Raw genomic sequence first — 22,412 nt, forward strand, 5'->3', positions numbered from 1 at the left:
TGTTTCACTCTGAAGCACGAGTGTGTGGTGAAGAGGCCAGAAACAGCAGTGTAGACGATTCTGCTCAGCCAAGAATACAGTTCAAGGAAGGAACGAGAATGGAAGCCAGAGCATGCCAACATGGTCAAGAGCCCTGAAAGGATTGATAGTGAATCTGCATATCCGAGGCAGACCTGGTGGTGGTCCTCTGAAGACCAGAAGGTAGGCAGAGGGACCAGAACTGGGAAATACACACAGGCCGTGTGGGAGTCTGAGGGAGTCCTAATGAAACCCAACCTTAGAGTGTGGGGAAAGAAAGGTAGGTGCTTTGGTGCTCTATTGGGGGGATGTCATCCTCTGGGGAATCTCTCTAAGGGTACAGTGGACAGACTGAAGTTGGAGTCAGATGGAAAGTATATTCAAATCCTGCACTATTCTTGACTACTAGATGGCCTTCGACATGTCCCTGGCCTCTAGGACTCCTTCACAGTTTGGGACTCTTCATACTCATCAAATGGGACAACAGTGCATTGAAAGCTGTGGAGACCCATATGTCAGGGACATGAGGATGCCAGGGAAGAAACTGAGACCAAAGCTAAGCCCACAGGAAAGGCTCCCCATGTGATCAGTCTACTTTCGAACCTCATCAAAGCCAACACTACCACAGACCAGAGCTGAGAGCCCAGTTCTGGGCTTCTTTCCACGACTTTCTGGTCACTTGATTGCCTCAAGTCTCAGTTTTCTCACCTTTATTTTTTTTTAAGATTTATTTATTTATTATGTATACAGTGTTCTGCCTGCATGTCTGCCTGCATGCCAGAAGAGGGCACCAGATCTCATTATAGATGGTTGTGAGCCACCATGTGGTTGCTGGGACTTGAACTCGGGACCTCAGGAAGAGCAGCCAGTGCTCTGAGCCATCTCTCCAGCCCCCAGTTTTCTCATCTTTAAATGGGAGCTAGCAATTCCTATATGACACTGATATCATGGAGACTGAGATGCGTATGAGGTGCTCAGCACAACACTTGGATATGGTAGATGTTAAATCAACATTAACAATTTTAGTTAACACTCCCCCACGTCATCCTCACCCACCAAAGCCACCCAAGCACTTGCTTTGTGGCAGACCCTATGCTGGGTGCAAGAGATGAATAAAAAAATAATAATAAGTACCTGTTAATATTTTAAGGACTCATGAGAGAGAAAAAGAGAGTCGTAACACCCCGAGACTAGCTCAAATTACATAAGAGAAAGCCAGGCTCAGAGGAGGTAAAGAACTTACTCTGAAGTCATGGGGTGGGTTAGGGGAACTTAGATTTGACCTATGGTCTGGCTCCAAGCCCACACACCATCCTGCCCCTTGAGGCTCTGAACCCACTATGAAGCTCGTCCTTCTGCTGAGGCTACTTTACCCAACTGCCGTGAAAGACCTCCTTGGTTACTCACTCTGTAGACCAGGCTGGCCTCGGACTCAGAGATCTGCCTGCCTCTGCCTCCCAGCATGCGCCACCACTGCCTGGATCTCCTTGGATAAAGCAACAGTGAGTGCGTGGAGTGGCCAAGAGCCCTGGCAATGACAAGCAGACTCCCGAGGCTCAGTCCTGGCTTAGCATCTCTGGCACGGAGTGTGCTATTTAAAGTCTCCAGTCCTTAGTTCTCCCTCTGGAGGGAGTGTGCAGTAGCACCCTGAGTATCATTGTGAGGTAACAGCATAAGTGAGTTTGTGCATCTGAAGCACTTGGTTCAGCACTTGGAATGTACAAACACTCAAGAAATTGGAGAGATTTGTTTTTTTTTAATCAACCAGGTGATTTATTGATACCTGAAAAACAAACCACAGGCAAGCCGGGAGCAAGCTAACTTGAGACTTAGATGACGTCAGAGTCCAGCAGTGACTCTGCTTACCTCTCATCCCTTTCACCTTCTTGTTTCATGCCAACTTCTTTCCCTTGGGTGCATGGCCCCAAGACATGGCCCCACAGGCCTTGAGTAGGGTTGTCATTTAAAATACAAGGCACCTAGGTGTAGGCTTAAATGTCAAATAAACGATGGATAATTTTTCAGTCGAAGCCTACATGCCCGATTATTTGAATTTGGCATTGAATAAGAGATAATGCTCCTACTTTCAGGGAACCTGTTTTCTAACAGAGAAGTCACACAACAAACTAATGACAACTACTAGCAAATTAAAAAAAAATAGTCTGTTCTGTATTGATAGTTCATGGGTAGGGAAGGCAGGACATTCAGACTCAGTAATCAGTCTGACCGCCAGACACCTGCTACTTTCCCTATCCCTGAAAAAGTGCCCCAGGGTCACAGTGTCCGCCACCTCAGTATCACTTTATGAGGGAGGAGTGTGTGAGGGAAGGGACAGCTAATGGAAAGGTCCTGAGTCAGAGCTGGACTTGGAGTGACCAGGACCACAGAAGCGTGAGCAAGAACAGAACGGTACGAGTGGGATGACACTGTGGGGTGGGCATGTTGTGCACATGGCGTAGGATGACCCTCCGGTGACAGCCTTGTGGATCCGAGGAAAGAGTTTGGATTTTATTCAGTTTCAGCAGAGGCGCGGCAGTCTCTAACTCACTTTTCGGAAGAAAGCAGTCTGGTGACTCTCTGAAGAGTTGAGTTGTAAGTGAAGGACATGATGAGGCAGAGGCCATCAGGGACCACTACACAAGTCCAGGAAGAAGGTGTTGGAGAAAGCCGTGGAGAGTGAGCAGGTGGAAAGGTCATGGGATGATCTCTGGAGGTTTTGAAGGTAGAGCCGAAAGGACTCACTGAAGAACTGAGTAGAGAGAACTAACATGGAGAGGCACCAGGAGCATGTGCCTGGTTAGTGGCTTGGACAGTTTCCTGAGGAGAGGACTGTGCAGCTTGGGGGCCCTGGTGTGGGAGAGGCATCTCTAAATGTTGTAATTTTCAGAGGGCTAAAGGAGTCGGACACCCTCTGGGTGGAGAAAGTTAAAGAATTATAATTCAGTATTCAACTTTAGTAAATAAGTATTATAGGCATGTTTCAGTAAGTTATGAAAAATATCTTCACAATATGAACTATAGAAGTAAATGCAGATATGGTGATTTTGACTGCGGTTCTCATGAGGATGGGGGGGGGGGGAACTAGAGGGGACGCATGGCCCTGAAGGGATGTGCCACACTTGGGAATCTCTAGCCTAGAAGATGAGGCGAAGAGTATATGGGGGCAAAGGACAGATGTGTAGATGTTGAGATTTTTCCAAGTGTGTGTGTGTGTGTTTATTTCACAGTTACTGTTCTAGCCCACAGATTTTAAGAAGACATTTTAAAAAGTGAAATAAAAACATTAAGAAATTTGAAAAATAAATCAGAGCCCCCCCAAAAAAAGTAGGGGAAAGGAAGGACTTTCCTATTGTTCGAATCTTAGATGCTCTTTTAATTAAAAAAAAAACCCAAGCCGGGTGGTGGTGGTGCACGCCTTTAATCTCAGCACTCGGGAGGCAGAGGCAGGTGCATCTCTGTGAGTTTAACGCCAGCCTGGGCTACAGAGTGAATTCCAGGAAAGGCTCCAAAGCTACACAGAGAAACCCTATCTCAAAAGAAAAAAAAAAAAAGCAGAGCCAGATATCAAGGTGAAAGTTGAAAGATTAGAGAAGCAGAGCAGCCAGCCACTAGTTCTTACCTCTAGGAAATCCTCAGCCCAAAGAGAGTGAGTTCCTGTTTCCTCACGCCTTATATATCTTTCTCTGCCCAGACATCACTTCCTGGGATTAAAGGCATGTGTGCTTCCCAGCACTGGGATGAAAGGTGTGTGCTGTCACTGCCTGGCTCTGTTTCCAGTGTGGCCTGGAACTCACGGAGATCCAGATGATCTCTGCCTCTCGAGTGATAGGATTAAGGGTGTGTGCCACCACTGTCTGGCCTGTCTATGTCTAATCTAGTGGCTGGCTCTGTCCTCTGATCCTCAGGCAAGTTTATTAGGGTACACAATATATCACCACACTCTCCCTGCCATCTTCCACAACAGCAAAACTGTCTACAACTGCACCGTCCGCAGCTTGAGGAGGCCCTTCAAAGGCCGAAACAACCCAAGATGGCTGACTAGAGTCACAGAGCATTTGAGGACAGGGCACACGTACTTCCCAGGAGAACGACCCTTGGCTTCTGAGGACTTCTACATTCATGCAGCATTTCAGCATAGCAGAGTGAGTGGTCAGGAGCAGGGGCATCAGGGGAAAGGTGTCAAGGTTAGTTTGAAGCACAGTGTGGGGATCCTGAGCCTGTGACTCTTGGAGGGGAAGCTGGAGAGGGCTTGGTGACCGGGGAGTGACCAGGGAATATTAAGCCCTAAGCATAGAAGACACACTGCCCAGGACTACCATGCTTTATTCCGTTTTAACACCTCAGCAACCTTGTGACTTATCTACACAGAGGAAAATGAGGTTTTTAAAGGAGATTAAGTGACTTGTTTCAAAGAGGTTACTCAGCCCACAACTGTGGGTCGGGGTTTGAGCACAAGCATCTTGCATAGAAAGAAAAAAAAAATCAGGGTTCCTGCTGGCTCCATTTCTTTATTCCCATACTATTTCCCCTAGCCAGCTTCCTTGGCTCTGAAAACCAACCTGTCTCCAAATGCAAGGGTTTGGGGGGCAGCTCCAGGCTGGTCTCCAGGGACAATACAAAGTCCTTTGCACAGAGAGTAGGACCCCAGCCTTGGATCCCTTTCTCAATACTATCTCCTGACATTACGGTGGCATCAATAAGTTGCCTCTGTCCCCTATAGCCTTTGGTTTGAACTGGGGCCCAAAGCCCGGAACCCTGCTGCCCATGCTGAAACCTGGTTTTGACCTCTGTCTTGTTTGGACGCCATGGGATGCCTGTCCCCAAATGTCCCATTGCAGCTGCGTCCGCTGGACACCTGCTGCTCCCCATCCCTGGGGAGAGTGCCCAAAGGTCACAGTGTCCTCCTGCTCTTCCTGCTCTTTCTCCTGACCCAACCCTTCTTGCTCTGGCAACTGGATCTGTATGCTTGGGCTTGGCCCTGCCTCAGGGGAGAGGCCCAGAGCCCAATCCCAAGGCCTGTCTCTTGGGGTACCTACAGAAAGAACTCCACAGTGGCTGGCTGCCATGGTTGCTGTTGAGGTCTGTTTGTTAGTTTGTTTTAAGACTGTTGCTCTATGTGACAGGCCCCGGATTAATCAGATAACGGAGATTCCCTTATGTAACCTCCCCAGACCCTTGTGAGTGATGAGGAAAAGTTAGTTAAGGCTACTACCATGCTGGCCTGCTCTGATACTCTATTGATGGGTCCAGGAGCCAGAGACCCTGAATCAAGACAAGCAGGCCCTTCTCTGGTCAGAAGCCTGCCATACTTCCTTTCTCTCAGACCTGGGGTTCGCTGCTCCTCCTGAGACACAATGGCCTCGGACTCTTGTCCCTCCTGTCTCTTTCCTCCAGAGCGTGGCCTCACCCACAGTTCTGCCCTGACACCGTGGCCCATAGATCTTCTCATGTCTCTCTGCTCTGGGCTCTGCAGTGATAGGCCCAGCTAAGACGGGACCAGCTCAGCAGATTCCTCCAGCCGCTACGCAGCTGTCTGTGGCTGAAGACACTTCAGTAGCTCCAGGTGAAGAGGGATGATGCTCCCTTGGCCCCGGACAGTGCAGGCAGAGCTGGTGAAGGTCCCCTAGTGTCCCTCCTAGGCTGGGCTAATCTGAGAGGCCTAAGTAGTTGAAGACCCAGCCTCTCCTTGAACCTGGGCTTCTGTGATATATCAGTCTAGGCAGAAACCAGAAACTACTCTGTTGTGTCTTTCAGTTAGGAGGAATTTATCATAGGCAGTGGATTTTACAGGGGAAAGATACACTCCAGGGATTAGCAAGAGCGTGGCATTTGAGCGCCTGGACTGAGGAGCCTTGAGAAGAGAGTCCCTCTGGTAGTGCAGGATTTGGAGTCACCCAGCAGACACTGGAAGCGTAGCCAGGCCTGTTCAGAGTGACTAGGGACCATGAGACAGGACCACCCTCCAGCAGGTAAGAGGAGATGGGCAGGGGTGACCTTGGCTCCTCCCACTGGCCAGGGCCTCCTGCGGATCCAATCTACCAGCTGAGCAGAGGGCAAAGGAGCCTTGGAAAGGTTTCCTGCAGTTCACATCTGCCAGGGCAGGACACCAGACGGGAGCAAGCTTCTCAGCAAGCATGGCTGCGCTTTCCGTGTTCCCTCTGCCTGAGCCCCCCGGGAATCAGGGATGGCCCCCCCAGCCTGCAGCCACTGTGAAGCGTTCATTCAGATGCCACTCAGGCTCCAAAGAGACCCAGATCCCTGAGGACCCATGACACGCACACAGAGGGGGGCTTCTACCTGGGGTGTGGCCGTTCCTCCCTACCATGGCACATACAGGAGGCAGACAGGCTCTACAGCCTTTACAAGTGTCCTCCATCTCCCCCACAACAATGACAATTATGTTGTTGAGCACAGACGAGCCAAGTGCTGGGCAAGGGGATTGATCAGTGTGGCATTCACTTTCTCAGGGAATCTTGGTGACTGTGAATCTCTGTGGCCCCTGCTGGTAATTGCAAGGAGCTGACAGAAACTTGACATCAGGAATAATCGTAACAGGAATGACATCAAGGGAAATCATACTTCCCAGAGATCCGAGGGAGAGAAATTCATGCCCAGTGAAGTCAAGACACGAAACTATTTCTTCAGAGAAAATTCTCCACCCAGGGCAGTCAACCCACATTCAGGCACAGGTACAAAGGTGGGCCTGTTGTAGACCACATAAAGATTTCCATATGAAAAGGAGGACAAGGCTGGGCATGGCCACGCATGCCTGGAATCCCAGCACTTCAGAGGCTGAGGAGGGAACATTGCCGCAAGCGTGGGGCCAGCCTGGGTTACAACAAAATGAAACAGGCAAAAATACCAAGAGCCAAACAAAACCTCCGGCTTCTGGCTTCTTTCGAAAAGTCAGCCAGTCTGAAGCCACCAGTGACAGGCAGATGTAGTAGCCGTTGGCTCGGAGCCAGGAAGCGGCAGCCCTTCAGAAGCGGTGGGCACGCTCCAATCCAATGCAGTCCCCACTATTCCCTAATGTCCCTCTTCCAGCCTTCCTCTCTGCCTCGTTTGCCCAGCTAACTGCATAGGCATTTCAGTTTGACCCCAAAGGTGCCCCTCCAAAAACACCTCCATGGATGAATGGAAGAGCCCTGCTGCCCCCTGGTGGTCACAATTCACACATTTCCTCTATTAGCATCAATACCGCGACACTGGTCACACTCTTTGTGTCTCATTCAATTTTTTGTTGTTGTTGTTTTTCAAGATACTCCTTTAATTCTTTAAATTTTTTTTAGATTTATCTATTTTATTCTATGCGTGTGAGTGTTTTGTCTGCACGTATATGTGTATCACCTGTGTGCCCTCAGAGGTCAGAAGAGGGTGTCAGATTTCCTGGAACTAGAGTTACAGACAGTTGTGAGTTGCCATGTAGGTGCTGGCAATCAAACTCAGGTCCTGTGCAAGAACAAGTGTCCTTAACTGCTGAGACATCTCTCAGACTCTTGTTTAATTCTTTTTTGTTTGTTTGGTTTGGTTTGGGTTTTTTTTGAGACAGGGTTTCTCTGTGTAGCCCTGGCTGCTGTCCTGGAACTCACTCGGTAGACCAGGCTGGCCTCGAACTCCCAGAGATCCACCTGCCTCTGCCTCCTGAGTGATGGGATCAAAGATGTGCATCACCACCCCTTAGCTCTGATGTTTCCCTCTCTTAACAGCTATCAATTTCAAATAGCTTCTTGGTTAGGGGTGGGACTTGGTGCCCACTTCCGCTCCTCCATGCCGGGATTTTGTCTGGCTTGAGTTTGTTTAGGTCTCGTGCATACTGTCACAGTCTCTGTGAGTTTGTGTGCACATCTGCCCTGATGTGTCTGCGTTGGGCTTCCTAAGACCAGGCTTCCTCTACCTGGAGACAACCTCTTGCCTACTTCGTTTCCCAATCCTACTTCCCTACAAGATCCCGAATCTACCCCCATCTCTTCCAGCAAGTTCCTCATGACCACCTCAGCTTTCTCAAATCTCCCCCTTGTCTGAGCACCTCTAAGCCTGGTGCAAGCAAGTTCTATGATGCCAATAGCACTATGAGCCCTGCAGGGCCAGAAAGCTGCATGACCTCAGTATACCTCCAGCCTGGAGGGGAATTTCATAAAGTCAGAGTTTCAATGTTCCCGCACCTTCGGTGACATTTATCAATGCAATATGTATTGGACACCTCTAACTTGGGGCTCATGACAGAGGCTTAGAAGGTTCTCGAAGGAGGTAGCACGCCCTGTCCTTGTAGAGTGTAATCATTTATGGGCACATCAGGCACCTAACCAGAGCCAGGTGATTTCCCAAAGACTGCAGCCCTGGGCACTTCACTCCTCTCCTTCAACTGCTTCAGTGGCTCCCATGCGCAATCTGAAGCTCTCTACCTTGCTGGTTTGACTAACGCGTCTCTCCTTCTCAAGGTTTACTTATTTATTACGTATACAGTGTTCTGTCTGCATGCCGGAGGAGGGCATCAGAGCTCATTATCGATGGTCGTTAGCCGCCATGTGGTTGCTGGAAATTGAACTCAGGACCTCTAGGAGAGCAGTCAGATCTCATTATCGATGATCACGAGCCGCCATGTGGTTGCTAGGAATTGAATCCAGGACCACTAGGAGAGCAGTCAGTCAATGCTCTTAACCTCTGAGCCATCTCTCCAACCCCCGACGAACGTGTCTCTTACTGCCTCTGCCACACCCTTACATCCCTGCATTCTGGCTCCGTAGTATTTCAGGTCTGTGATCTGCTGTTGCCTCTAGCTTTTGCATTTGCCCTCCTGACCACCTAAGCTCTGACGGTCACCTCAGACGTCCATTGGGTCAGAGGTCATATATCATTTCCTTTAGGAAGCTTTCCTTGGTCACCAAGTCCAGGTCAGAGTTCAACACCTCCCTTGGGCTTCCTATCCTGACACCTATACTCAGAACTGAATGTTGACTTGTCTACCTCCCTGCCCAGACTGTGGGTTCAGAAATGACACAGCTCATCTGTCTGATGTCTTGCTATATACCTGGCATCTATGCCCAAATCTTAGAGGCACCAAGGGTGTGCCGTCGACACTCAAGTAAACACATGAGTGAACAAGGTGCCATTTTCAAATCTAGCAAGACCGGTGGATGAATGGTGTACCAGCCAACAGCAGGAGTCACAGAAAGTCCTTTATTGCTGGTAGTTCACATCATGCTCATCACGTTTATCAAGAATTCATTCATCTCCCCTTGGATGATACAATCTTCTCCTTGTATCCTGAACTACATTGGTGCTCCAAGGGTTAACAAGTTCTGACTTCACTCGGAGAAGCAAGGATACCGTGTGAACTATCCTTCAACTCCTGGGAGTTTTGTTCCATTCTTAGGCAACTGCCTTCGTGAGTCTGCACGTGACAGCCCAAGAGTGAAATAAATAAGACACAGTGCAATGGCTCTAGGCATTGGGGGTAAAAAGGCACATTACACAGAGTCCCCTGGAGAAAATCCAGGCCACGCTCCATCTTCTCGGCATGCCTTCGCTCACTCTCCAGTGACTTTTAATCTCACCCCTGGTCTGAGAAACCATAACCCACATTTCCTGAATCCATTTTTATTTCCCCTTCATGAGATAGCCTTGGTTCTAAGTGTATTTCATTTTTCTCCCTTATGCCTACAAGAACATCCAATTTCGCTCAGGTCCCTTTTAATGGCACTTAATAAATACATATTCTGGGACCTGACAGAACAGGCTGTCCTATTTCAAACGGCCTCTAAAGCTTCCTGTTTAGACAGCTAGCGCAAAGCTCAGCTGGAGCACAACCTCACACCCTTTCCTACCTCTGCCCCCAGGCCTACCTGGTTACCTCTGTGTGTCTAGGGCAGAGGTTTTTGAGGTGGCTGCATGTGAGATTCACCTGGTTACCTTCCTGAAGCCCAAAGCCACAGCCACGCCCAGGTCAAAGACAGCAGCTTTCTCTGGGCGGGCTCCCGGTCTGCCACAGTTTAGAGCTACCTAGGTAATTGCAGTGAGCAGCCATGCTAAGAACCCCAAGCGAGAGGCTCCATGCACAATGAGCTGTCAGGAGGAATGTGTGGTAGCCGCAAGCACAGCCCCTGCTTTGTCAACTGTTTGTGCTTCCTATTTTTATCAGGAGGCTGAGAAGGAAACGGAAAGGAAAAGTGAACAGAGAGCATCTTTGTGCGAACCTGAGACTGGGAAAGGGACCAGGGAGTCTTGCTCTTGCTTCTTACAGCGTCTTCGTGCTTTAACAAGCCCAGAGGAGGCACATTACAGACCGTCCGACACAGACAAGGACGTCTTTCTCAAGAGCCCTTCAGAAGTCAGCACGAACAAACAGGCACTTGAGCTGTAAAGCAGATGTAGTCTTGACAACACTGAAATGGTCGCCCGTTTTACACTGTCTCAAGAGGGTTGATTCCAAATTGGTCAGCTGTACAAAGGTCACAGTGGGTCACCTCCCTCCCTCCCTCCCTTCCTCCCTCCCTCCCTCCCTCCCTCTCCCTCCCTCCCTCCCTCTCCCTCTCTCTCTCTCTCTCTCTCTCTCTCTCTCTCTCTCTCTCTCTCTCTCTCTCGGGATCTTCCAACGACTCTTGGCCTAAAGCAACAGCCTAGGGATATTACCCAGTAGTGACTACACCCAACACGGCCCCAGTGGGTCCGCCATCCTGGAACAGGATCTCCTTTTTTGTGGGGGATTCTGTTTCCAGATTTGAGAAATGCCTTGCTCACCACGTACTCGGCACTGGGACTAGAGCTACCTAGACTGTTGTCCTGTCGTGTGCCAGGCGACAGCCAGCTACAGACAATGGCTGTGTGTTTGTCATGGTCCCATGAGATCATAGCACCTAGTGATGTCATAAGTTTGCTAGCTCACACACTCCATGATGTTCACAGAAACAAAATCCCCTCATAGGGCATGTCTCAAAGTGTTCATTCATGCTGACTGGACCTGAGACAGAGCCTGGGGTGAAGAGAAAGGGCACTGTTGGCATAGACATGAGAGGGGGCAAACATGACTGCTCCACTCTAACCCAGGCCAGCCAATGGCCGGGCCATCCTGACACTGCTAACCATATTGGTATTGGTGTCACACTTCCTGGTTGACAAGGGGCCTCCGCATCCTCAGCCTCGTGCCATCCTTACTGCATCCTATGACTTAGTTCTTTCTAGGTGGAAAACTGCAGTTACGTCCTATGTCTAAGGCCCCGCATCCACTAACCTCAGCCCTCTGCTGCCTCCAGAGCCTCAGAGGCAAACCTAGGCCACCTGGGCTCCCCCCACTCCTCTTCAATCCAGAACTGGAAAACCAATCTATTCCTCACCTACCCAGCCCAACAGGCCAGTAGTCACCCATCTCACAGGGCTTCCTCCATGAGTGACTGCCAAGTCCCTTTTTCTCCCAGTCCCAAGGAAACAGCAGTAGACTACACCATTGCCTCACACAGCCAGCTAATCCACCTCAAACCCCGCTCTTCCCTGGAACTGCCTCTGGGTTTGTACACACATTCCGGAACTGTGCATAGGTCATACCCATTCCCAGAGCCGGCGGAGATCGATCGCCTGGGCCCAGGGCTTCCCATTGAGCAGGATTCTCCACAGTTCGCTGTCTGCAGCAGCTCAAGTCAAGGCAACAAGAAAGAAGAGGTGACTAGCTAGCAATGGCAGCTCCCAGCAGAGCTGTGGGAAGCATGCCACCGGGCCAGGCAGCTCTTCTTCAGGGATGCCCCAGCCTGCAACAACCTGACACACGGGCAACATTCATCTTAGACACAAAGGAGGCGAGAGGCACAGGTGGGACCAGCTTTGAGCTGTGGCAAGCCCTAGCTCATTGGCGGTGGCATTGAGATAGATGGCCTCCTTGTGTAGACAGGATAATGCTGGCACCACCCACTGTGGCCACCCACACCAGACATTCTGTAAGGCCCAGTCACCACTTCCTGCTGCCTTCTGAATGCCCTTCTCGCCTCTCCCATTCCCACCGTGCTTTGCGTCATGCCCGCTAGGTCACCCAGCCTTGACGCCTCTCCCTTTCGTCGGGAATGGGGGGGGCCCAAAGAGGGCATGCTAGGAGGGCAGACTCCAGCCCCAGGGAGTTGGGCTCGGGGTCCTGGCCAGAAAGTTGGAAGGCACATATCCCCTCTGTCCATTCGCTTCCACCAGGCTCCATTCTGGGTTCCCCTTCTTGTCCCAGGCTTCTAGGATGGTTACAGGCTGGCCTGCCTGTAGGCTCAGTTCATGGGTGCTTCTGGCCACAAAAGGGTACGCTGCTACCACCTGAAACACACGGGAGTGACCGGGAAACATTCAGGGTGGTAGATAGGGAAGCTCAAACCATCAGGGGTGTCCCACTCTCTCATACACACTCTAGTCTCTATTGCTGGTCATACATCACTTCCCAAGCACATTCTTAGCACTAAAGACCCTATGCCTGCCAGCACTCTGGCTGATAATTACTATGTGGCCGCCACTGGTCTAGCACTTTTCTAGGCTTTGGTTTTTACAATTACATCCCTGTATTTGCCCCCATTTTTTTTCCCCAGAAATTGAGGCTTAGAGAAGTCAGGGAATTCCTCACCAATTACAACAATCACAAAGCTATAAGGTCAGGCCTGCTTGATTTCAGAACAGGGGCTTCTCCCCCCACCCCCCAGACAGGGTTTATCTGTGTAACAGCCCTGGCTGTCCTGAAACTCCCTTTGTAGCCCAGGCTGGCCTCAAACTCTCGGAGATCCTCCTGCCTCTGCCTCCCGAGTGCTGGGATTAAAGGATCAAAGGTGTGTACCACCACCTGCCGGCAGAACAGGTATCCTTGAACCCCTGCAGCCACATCAGTGGGTAGCCTCAGCAGCCTCTCCCTACCCACATCTAGGGAGGTTCCCAGATCCAGCCCAGTTTCTAACCTAGGAGTAGTGAGGTTTGGGAGACATGGCTCCTTTTTCGGGCAAAGCATTGAAGAGGGAAAAAACAGTAAGAAGGGAGGGCATTCAACAAACCACTGCCTGACTTCTCTGTACCTCATTGCATCATCTCCAAGTGTCGACAACAGCATCCTACCCTCTGGGTTATTGAGGAAGCAGAATGGATGAGTGCCTGAGCAGGCTTTTCACAGTGCCTGCTACAGAATAAGGAGGGGCCCAGTCAATGCAGCTTCCTTTAACTCTTCACCATTAGCGTGACTGATGATGGCCAAGCCTCAGAACAATAAGCATCATGGGAAGGTACCCTAAGAGTCCCACGGAGAATCCAGAAAGGGAGGAAGGGCCAGATGGACCACTGAGATCCTAGGCAGAGCTTCCTGGAGATTCCATCCATATCTACCAGAGCTGGACGACTGGATGATGGCAGCTACCTCACTTTCCTTGGTGGGGGAGGGGCGCTGAGTAGGCTAGTCAGGTCCCTAGTGAGATTCTCGGGGGATTCTTTGCTGTCCTCGGTGCACTATGTCTGGCTGACACTGAAGGAGGTAGGTATGGTGGGAGCTGTGGACCTCCCCAGACACTGGCTCTCAGCTCCACAGTGCCCTGACCCAAGGCATCCCGTACCTGTCCTCAGCACCTCTGGACCCACCCCTCTCTGTCCAAAGTCTTTCTGTCACTCATTTCTCACCTTTGTGGCTCTCCCTTGACTGCTAAAAGCAGACCCTGTGAATGTCTACAACGGGACCCATTTGGCTTTACTGGTCTGCCCAGTCCTCCCAAGACACCCTAAGGGGCTGCTTGAGGGGGTCAAGGACCCTGGCCCTGCAAAGCCAAACCCTGCAGTACACTGGGGACTGAGCACCAGGGCCTCGGTAGCCTCTTCCTCCCCAGATCTGAAGGGCTATTCTGCTCAGGCCAAGCACTCTGCCACTGATCTGTACCTCTACCACACATCTTTCTATTTTTTCCTTCTTTCCTTTTGATGGCATTCATATACCATCATAGCCATCCCTGGAAAGTATGCAGTTCTGTAGCTTTTAGTATATTCACAGATACATGCAACCATCACCACTGTATCATTTCAAAATACATCACTCCCCTCATCTCAGCCTCTGCCAACAAAAAACCTACTTTCTAGCCAGGCAGTGGTGGGGCACGCCTTTAATCCCAGCACTCAGGAGGCAGAGGCAGGAGGATCTCTGTGAGTTTGAGGCCAGCTTGGTCTACAAAGCGAGTTCCAGAACAGCCAGGGATGTGACACAGAGAAGCCCTGTCTCGAAAAACAACACACACACACACACACACACACACACACACACACACACACCAAAAAAACAAAAACAAAAACAAAAAAAAACACCAAAACTTTCTTTCTTTCTCCACCAATTTCCCTAGTTTGAACATTCATTTGAATCATAGGATCCTACCCATGTGTTTCGGCCTTTCTTTCACTTAGCATGCTCATCCTTGTCGTAACATGCCAATACTGACCCACTTTGTTCATTTTTATCTCAATATACTAGTCCACAGTGCCATAGACCCCCTACCCTCCAGTAATAAGAGCTATTGTCTTCATCAGAGCAGCTGTAATGACTTGCAAGAGGCACACAAGTTCATAGGAGTGTGAGGAAGGACCCTGGAGCCTCCTCTGAGATTCCAGTGACTTTCCCCCTGTACCTCACGGCCATTTGGATGTGACTCTGCCCTAACTGCACATGGTGTCACGGTGTCTGGAGGTGCTAAAGTATGTAGATATCGGACAGTTAACTGAAGGGGGGATTCCACCTCTACAGCTTTGGGGAAGTCATCATCTACAGTGGGGTGAGACTTTCCAGCTGCTTTGGGGTCACCCACGTTCCTAAGAGTAACAGCTCATCCATCTCCTATAAGTAAGCCCAGTAAAGTCACAGTTCCTCACTTTGGACTTTGGTGGGACTAGACTTTGGTTGGCCAATGAGGAGGGAGTACACTTTTGCTGGCATCTCCCCAGGGAAAGAGTTCCAAAAACACATGACTCTATCATAGCTGGTTTACCTGGTTATATCGATGGATGCTTGGGTTCTTAGGAATAATGCTTCCACGAACAAGTGTGTCTGTGCTCCCCACTGCTTTCATGTGGAAGACTGACACCTTCTTCAAGGACCACAGGGTCCTGCTAGCCTGGCCCTGCAGTCTTCGCAGGGAGCACCTCACTACATCCTGTCCTCTCTATACCCCCAGGCTCTGGTTTCATCAATTCCTCGCCTATCACTGGGCCTCCTCATGTACTGTGTGTGCTCTCTGAGAACTCATACCCCAGGCACCCCACCTGACCCCCTTTATCCAGTTAACTCCTCTGTACCCTTCCTAGGTGAGGCAAACACATTCTTCTTAGGAAGGCCTCTCTGTGCCTGGAACTCTGGGGAACCTTGCATTTACTCACACCGATGATAATCGAATCACTGTTTCCCTGAGGGTTGGAAGCTGGAGCAGGACCATGACTCCTGGTCTATCACTCTCACTTTCATTTAGTACCACACCTGGCAAGTGCTGAGTGAATGGAGGACTCCCCTCTGCTAGGCTGATGGAGGTGATGGATTAACTCCCTGGTATTTACATGGGAAGTCCCTCTCTCTGGGTCCCACCCCTGGCCAGGATAAGAACTTATCACTGTTATCACCAGCCACGGCTTGACCTCACAAGGAGGTGGGCCCACAGGGAGCAGGCCCCGTAACTGTAGAGAAAAAAATCCGAGCCCTCGTCTAAGCAGATGAGGGAGGCAAGCCCTCAGCCCTCTTCCAGACTCACCTGGGTTGTGAGCGGGACAGTGGGGACAGAGGGTTGGGTGGGCTCTGCAGTGGGAAGACAGGGGTCTTCACGTATGTCTGTCTGGCCCCTGGGCTCCTTCTCACTGGGAATGATATGGTGGTATGGCTGAAGTTTTCCTGCTGGTACGTACCCCCGATGACCTAGGAAACATGCAGAGGGTTCAATATCTGCCAGTCAGCCCCCTATGCTTAGTAAATGTGAGTGCCTGGCTTCCCAGCATTAAAGGGATAGTACAAGGTCATCCAGGAACCCTGCGAGTTCCCTCCCACCCCACCCCACCCCCCACTCTGTTTTCACTGTTCCTAGCTGCTGCTTGCTCATCGCCAGTGACAGAGGCTCTCTCCACTGGGACAGCCAGCCAACAGGATTTGAAGCATCTGACAGATGAAATTCATCCTTGGGCTGGTATGACAGCTGTTTCCCATTGGTGGCGCTACTGCTATGGCCCTCTCGTGGCCGCCCGGAGCAAGGCTGTTTCCCCAGCTCTCCTCAGGACCAGGACTGCCTTCCACTGGTGATGCCGTCCTTCTGAATTCCTTCTGGCCAGCACCTACCCTGGCACTGGCCAGATGCTGCCATCATGAGTGTCCATTGCTTCCCGCTTCCCAGATGGTTACAGTCTTCACACCAATCTGAGGTCAGGCTGTGACACTGTCACCGCCTCTGTCTCTTGCTCATGCAGCTGAGCTCAGAGAAGCTCCACGCTCCTTGAGCTCACCCAATTAGGAGAGCCCCAGGCCTCCCTCGAATACTCCTTGTCGTGTTTCTCCACCGACGTGGTTTTCAATTGTAGCATTTCCTATTTTATTTATTTCTTAAAATTATTATTATTATTATTATTATTATTATTATTATTATTATTGTAGACAAGGTCTTACTGTACAGTTCCCAGATCTCTCTACATGGCTAGGCTGGCCTTGAACTTGCGGTCAGTCTCCTGCTTCTGCCTCCCAAATGCTGGGATTGTAGGTCCGCCCCACCACACATTGCTCGACCCAATTTTTAAAAAACTGGCTTGCTTTTTAAAGCTTGGCCTTATGCCATACGATAATAGCAATGTAATCAGGAGTTTATGGACTAGCTGCGTTTTTTTTTATAACACACATGAAAGTACTTAAGTAACTATTATATCACCGTGAAGCCGTGAAACGACTGCCTGTGGGTCTCCGACAATAATCCTGTGCAACCCCCACATTTAAAATACGCCGCTGGGCTATTCTGTTATCCTGGGCTCACAGGACAACTTCCCTTCATCCCAGTTACACATGACCCCCAGGCCTTAGTGGCACATGCCAAGGCCATGACCAGTAGAGCTATCTTACTGTCTGAGTCCTATTTCAGATTCTAAGAGTGTGGCTGCAATCCAAGCACGCCTTCTCAGCACACAGCTGTATTTTTCAAGGTACTGTTTGAGTCCCTTCCACACATTGCATCACCCAATAGTTTGTAGGTTCTCGAAGGCTTGTCTTGCTTGCACAGCACCCACGAACTGGACGGGAGAGGCTACCCCTGATTCTTATCGACATTTCATGCACCACCGAGTCACGGTAAGCTGACTGAGCTACTGCGTCTGTCGCTGAGCTCATCCCTCCTGGATCTGCACAGCCAGATCGGCACACAAGAGCATCCATGCCTCCCGACCAGCTTCTGGCAGCTGGCTTTCTCAAACGGAGATGAAGGGGTTACAGAGGCCCACATACCCGCTGAGTCCACCAGCCAGCGACTGTGGTTGCCTTTGGTATCCTTGTTTTGTAGAAGGGCCACGATGTGGCCCCGTGGTAGCGTCAGGTCCAGAGTCGCAGCTCCACTGATGTTGCTCGTCACCTGGTATAGCTTCCCGGGGCCGTATCTGGTCAGGAGAGCCTGAAGCTGGTGTTCAGAGCCTGGGAGGAGCGGCTGGGAGGACAGAGACAGGCACAGGAGCTTGAGTTTAGTGTCAAGGCTGCATGAGCTGTAGACTGGTGGCTGTGGAGCCCCCATGGGACTGGACTAGGCCCTCTGGATACGGAAGACAGTTGTTTGGCTCAAACTGTTTGGGGGGCACTCAGACAGGGGGATCGGGACCCGTTCCTGGTGCATGGGCAGGCTTTTAGGAGCCCAGTGCCGGTGGTGTGACGCCTTGTGCAGCCTTGGTGCAGTGGGGAGGGGCTTGGACCTGCCTCGGCCCAGTGTGCTGGGCTCTGCTGACTCCTCATGGGAGACCTCGATTTGAGGGATGTAGGGATGCGGGGTGGCTTGGGAGGGAGGGCTGGGGGGTGTGAGGAGGGAGGAAATGGGATCTGTGGGTGGTATGTAGAGTGAATAGAAAATTTCTTAATAAAGAAAAACGAAAAGTGTCAAGGCCGGTGTCACCATGAGCTGAGAGCTGGGAATCCTGTCCAGCCCTGGCGCTGTCACCGAAGGGGCCACTGATGGGGACAACTGTGCCCTCTACCACACGGCTGGCTCTCAGCTTCCAATGGCGTTTTAGAAGAAACTTCCAATTAATTTAAGTGTGGATATCTGCCAGTTACAGGACTGGTAGGATTGGGCCCTAAATTCTGTGCATAGCCCCCAAGCTAAGTCATTCCACAGGAAATGTCTTATCCAGGTCTTTGCGCCACACCAGGTTGTGGGCTTCATGGTATGCCCGGCCTTAGCCATCTGGCATCTTCAGAGGCCAATACAAGACCATACTAGCCGCTGGCACACCATGGATGAAGGACAGCTAGCTGTGACTCGGGGAGCTTCCACTCCACAAGTATTGGGCACCTACTGTGTGCAAGGCACCAGAGTAGATTTTGTACAGCAAAGACACTGTACAGCGGCGCAGCAAGGACGCTGTACACCGGCGCAGTGAGGACACTGTACACCAGAGCAGCGAGGATGCTGTACAGCGGTGCAGTGAGGACACTGTACACCAGTGTAGTGAGGACACTGTACAGCGGTGTAGCGAGGACAGACAGTAGAGTTCTGCTCAGACAGAAGTTACCATCTAGCTGGGGAGAGAGATTTGGGAGTGAGGATTTCAGTTCATTCCCAAGCTGCATTTCCTTTGTTTTTCCACTCACTATCTTCATCAAAAGTACTATCAAGAAGGGGTTCAGGTGTGATTATCCCCTTTTGTTTACTTTTTTTTTTTTTTTTTTTTTTTGGTTTTTCAAGACAGGGTTTCTCTGTGTACCTTTGCGCCTTTCCTGGGACTCACTTGGTAGCCCAGGCTGGCCTCGAACTCACAGAGATCCGCCTGGCTCTGCCTCCCAAGTGCTGGGATTAAAGGCGTGTGCCACCACCGCCCAGCTGATTATCCCCTTTTGTAAAACCAAGGAGAAACCAAATGTGTGAATATATACATCTACCATATTCTCTACTTACACTGTATGTATGCACTGCTTTGCATATGGCTATTTTGGAGTAGGGAGGTGTCGGGTATAGGGCAAGTAGATATCCATGTCCACCAGACACATCTGGGCATAGACCCTCGTCCTAGTGTTGATGAAGAGTCAGCATTAAGAACCAGGATGCACGCCTTTAATCCCAGCACTTGGGAGGCAGAGGCAGGCGGATCTGAGTTCTGGGACAGCCTGGTTTACAGAGTGAGATCTGTCTCAAAGGCCAACAAAAAACAGTCACTACAAATCACAAAACCAGGGACATAAGACTTGGTGCCTTCTTTCTCAAATCCATCCAGTCCCAACCAGTTCAGAGTAGAGCAGCTCCCGGGAGTCCCCAGAGAAGGTACACAAAGATAACCAGGACTGCCCCTGTCCAGGGCCACCCAATTTCTGTCTGCTTTTATGCTTGCAGTCAGAAAAGGGAAGAATTCAGAGGTCTGTGGTGCCGGGAGGGAGGATGGGCGAGGGCTGTCCCTCCCTACAAACTGCAACACAGGGGACCACGCGTTTCTTCCTTTTACTTTGCTTTCATGTGACTTGTAATTGTTTTCTACAGCAAGGACAAATTGCTTTTCCAACAAGCAAGATTTTAAGAGGAAAGAGAAAGAAGTCACGTCCCCTCCCTTTCCGCCTGGTTGCAGGGCCGGTGGCCTCCTTGAGAGAACTCCACTGGCCTCACTGAGGAATGAGGATGGAACAGGGAGGTTCAGGAGGGAGCCTCCCCCAAGTGGCTGCCCTCAGCCCCCTACACTGTACCCTCTGCCTTCTGACAGCCATGAAGCCCGTCTTTACCTACCCCACTCTGCTAGGCCCTTCCCTGGCTTCTCTGCACCCTGGAGCCTCTGGTCCCTTTTGGGGAGTCATGGTGCTGGCGTGGGATTTCACATTTCGTATGTGACTAAATGCACTTTCAGTCTTCTCAAATACAGATGTTGCCAGACTCCTGGAGCCCTATCCCAGCTGTCTTGTTCTAAGCCCTAGCGATGTAGCAAGTTCGAGGCCAGCTCGAGGGATATGGAAATCTATCCTTAAAGAATAATCAACAGAACGTAAAATAACACGCAATAGCACAGGCTGCCTAGGTATGCTGTTCAAGCGGATTGGAAGATAGCCTCTGTGTGTGTGTGTGTGTGTGTGTGTGTGTGTGTGTGTGTGTGTGTGTGTGTTGAAATATGGGTTTTATTTTCACAAAAGGAGAGACAAGAAGAAATGTTTCCATGTGTAACAGGGGAAAGAAATAAGAGAAAAGAGGGATGATGCTTCACCCACTACGTCATGAGAACAGCTGATGTCAAGAGATGAGAGACACTCACCTGAGTGGTGGGGGGCGGCAGCACCTTCTCAAAGTTCTCTTGAAAGAGGCGGAGCTGGCTGCTGGTCTGGCCTAGTGAGTCCTCCAGCAGCTTCTGGAAGTCCGGCTCCGAGACATGGTGGTGAGGCAGCTGGGTGGGAAGACATTGTCAGCAGAGCCTCTGCAGGAGAAGGGGCCAAGGGATCCCTGGACACCTACCCTCTAGTCCCAGACGTCTGGCTGCTGTTTTTGTCTGCCTACCAACCCCCTTTCCATGAAGAAAGCATCTCTCCATGGGGTGGAGTACCTCTGCCGTCATGACAGGCTAGTCTTGGGTCTGGCATCCCGTCCCCTAGTCCCCTAAGCCACTGAGATTAGATCAAGGGAGAACAATGGACTTGGGCCAGGCCCCTTCTGTCGGAGGCAGTGTGTGAAGGCTCAGAACATGGGTGTTACTCTTCCTTCGGATTCCAAGGGGTAAAGGTACGGGCTTGGAGTCTTTCCCATCTTCTACCACACAGAATCAAAGCCTGCCTGAAAACCAGCCGAGCCAGAGAGGAAAACAGGCAGGAGAGGGAGAGAAAGGCAGAGTCCTGACATTACAGGTCGACAAGTGGCTGTGGTTGAACCCTCACGCTTCCTGGGTTCAGGTCATTCTGTTCTCTCTGCTTCAGCTACTTTGGCATGGCTTATATTGCTTATAACCCAGGGAGTTCTGAGTTCTCCCATGAGGTCTCCACCCTGTTAAGGCTCTCCCACATTCTCATCAGACAGCTCAAGAGTGAGACTCCACAGCCAACAGACGTGTCCAGCCCTCTGGGTTATTGCCAGACTCGCTGCTTTTACTTGTGACACAGAACCTGTCTCCTGGGCTGCAGAGAGAGGACTGCTTTTACCACGCAGGCCTTGCACCACAGGAGTGAGGCCAGGTGAGTGACCCACTGGACACATTCAAGGGAGGTTTGGCAGCAATCCTAGGCGGGCCCAGGCCGTCCATAGCACAGACCAATCAGGAGACACCGCCACCCACCGCTCCCCACCCCCATCCCCCACCACCACACACTTCCTATGGCTGTAAACCTCCCTGCTACTGGCATCCTTAGGCCTGCCCACCCACACTGCAGACTGGTAGGGAAGGGAGGAATTGGAAGGTAGTAAAAGATTATCCAATCAGATTCACTCTTGTTTTTGCACAGCCCTGTGCCTACTTAAACTCGAAAAGTATGCCTGAGGCAGAGCCCTCTATAGATATATATATATACTAAATACTGAGGGCCAGAAGAGGGACCACTCACATCTTTGCCCTCCACAACCCCGACTGAGGGAAACCATGACTCCCCATCGCTCCAGCAGAAGGCAGGCTCTGGTAAGCACCAAGCAGTAATGTGTCCTGAGTTCTGCTGGTGTACTGAGGGTCGGGAGGGGAACAGTTCCCACTGCTCCAGAGCCGCAAGAATTCTGAATTCTTCCTGAAAAGGCTGGCTCATCTGTCACTGTGTGCCAGACACCGAGAGAGGCCTGGGGGACAGCTGAGGAGGTATTTCCAAGCTGAAGAGGAGTCAGTAGAAAGAGGCACAGTGACATTCAAGCCGTGTCGTGGAGGGAGGGATGAGGGCCCTGGATTGGAAAGTTAGCAGGAGTGGGGAGGAGATAAGGAGGTAGGAAGTGGGGATGAGGGAGAGTCGGGGGTGGGGAATCAAACGTTGGAATGGAGAGCTTGGAAATGGCTCCCAAGGCCTGACTCGTGAGCCATTCAGCTATGACATAGACATTACAGAGCAAGATGTGGAACCGCGGGCTGGAGAGATGGCTCAGCGTTTAAGAGCACTGGCTGCCCTTCCAAAGGTCATGAGTTCAATTCCCAGCAACCACATGGTGGCTCACAACCATCTGTAATGAGATCTGGATACCCTCTTCTGGCCTGCAGGCATACATGCAGGCAGAATACTATATGCATAATAAACCAATCTAAAAAAAAAATCTTTAAAAAGATGT

At 50.8% G+C, this 22,412-nt stretch overlaps 1 protein-coding gene across 1 annotated transcript in view; it reads right to left on the minus strand.

Moving 5' to 3' along the window:
* Positions 1 to 10,560: 10,560 nt before the first annotated feature.
* Positions 10,561 to 22,412, minus strand: part of Arhgef37 (Rho guanine nucleotide exchange factor 37) — a 43,716-nt gene continuing 31,864 nt past the window's right edge. The window contains 4 exon segments of the mRNA XM_052742271.1: positions 10,561 to 12,300; positions 15,732 to 15,892; positions 17,453 to 17,648; positions 20,440 to 20,568. Of these exon segments, the coding sequence (XP_052598231.1) occupies positions 12,091 to 12,300; positions 15,732 to 15,892; positions 17,453 to 17,648; positions 20,440 to 20,568 (696 nt within the window). The 3' untranslated portion in view covers positions 10,561 to 12,090.

This window comes from Peromyscus californicus, unplaced genomic scaffold (genome assembly GCF_007827085.1).
Source record: "Peromyscus californicus insignis strain IS unplaced genomic scaffold, ASM782708v3 Scaffold_17__1_contigs__length_78620276, whole genome shotgun sequence".
NCBI lineage: Eukaryota > Metazoa > Chordata > Mammalia > Rodentia > Cricetidae > Peromyscus > Peromyscus californicus.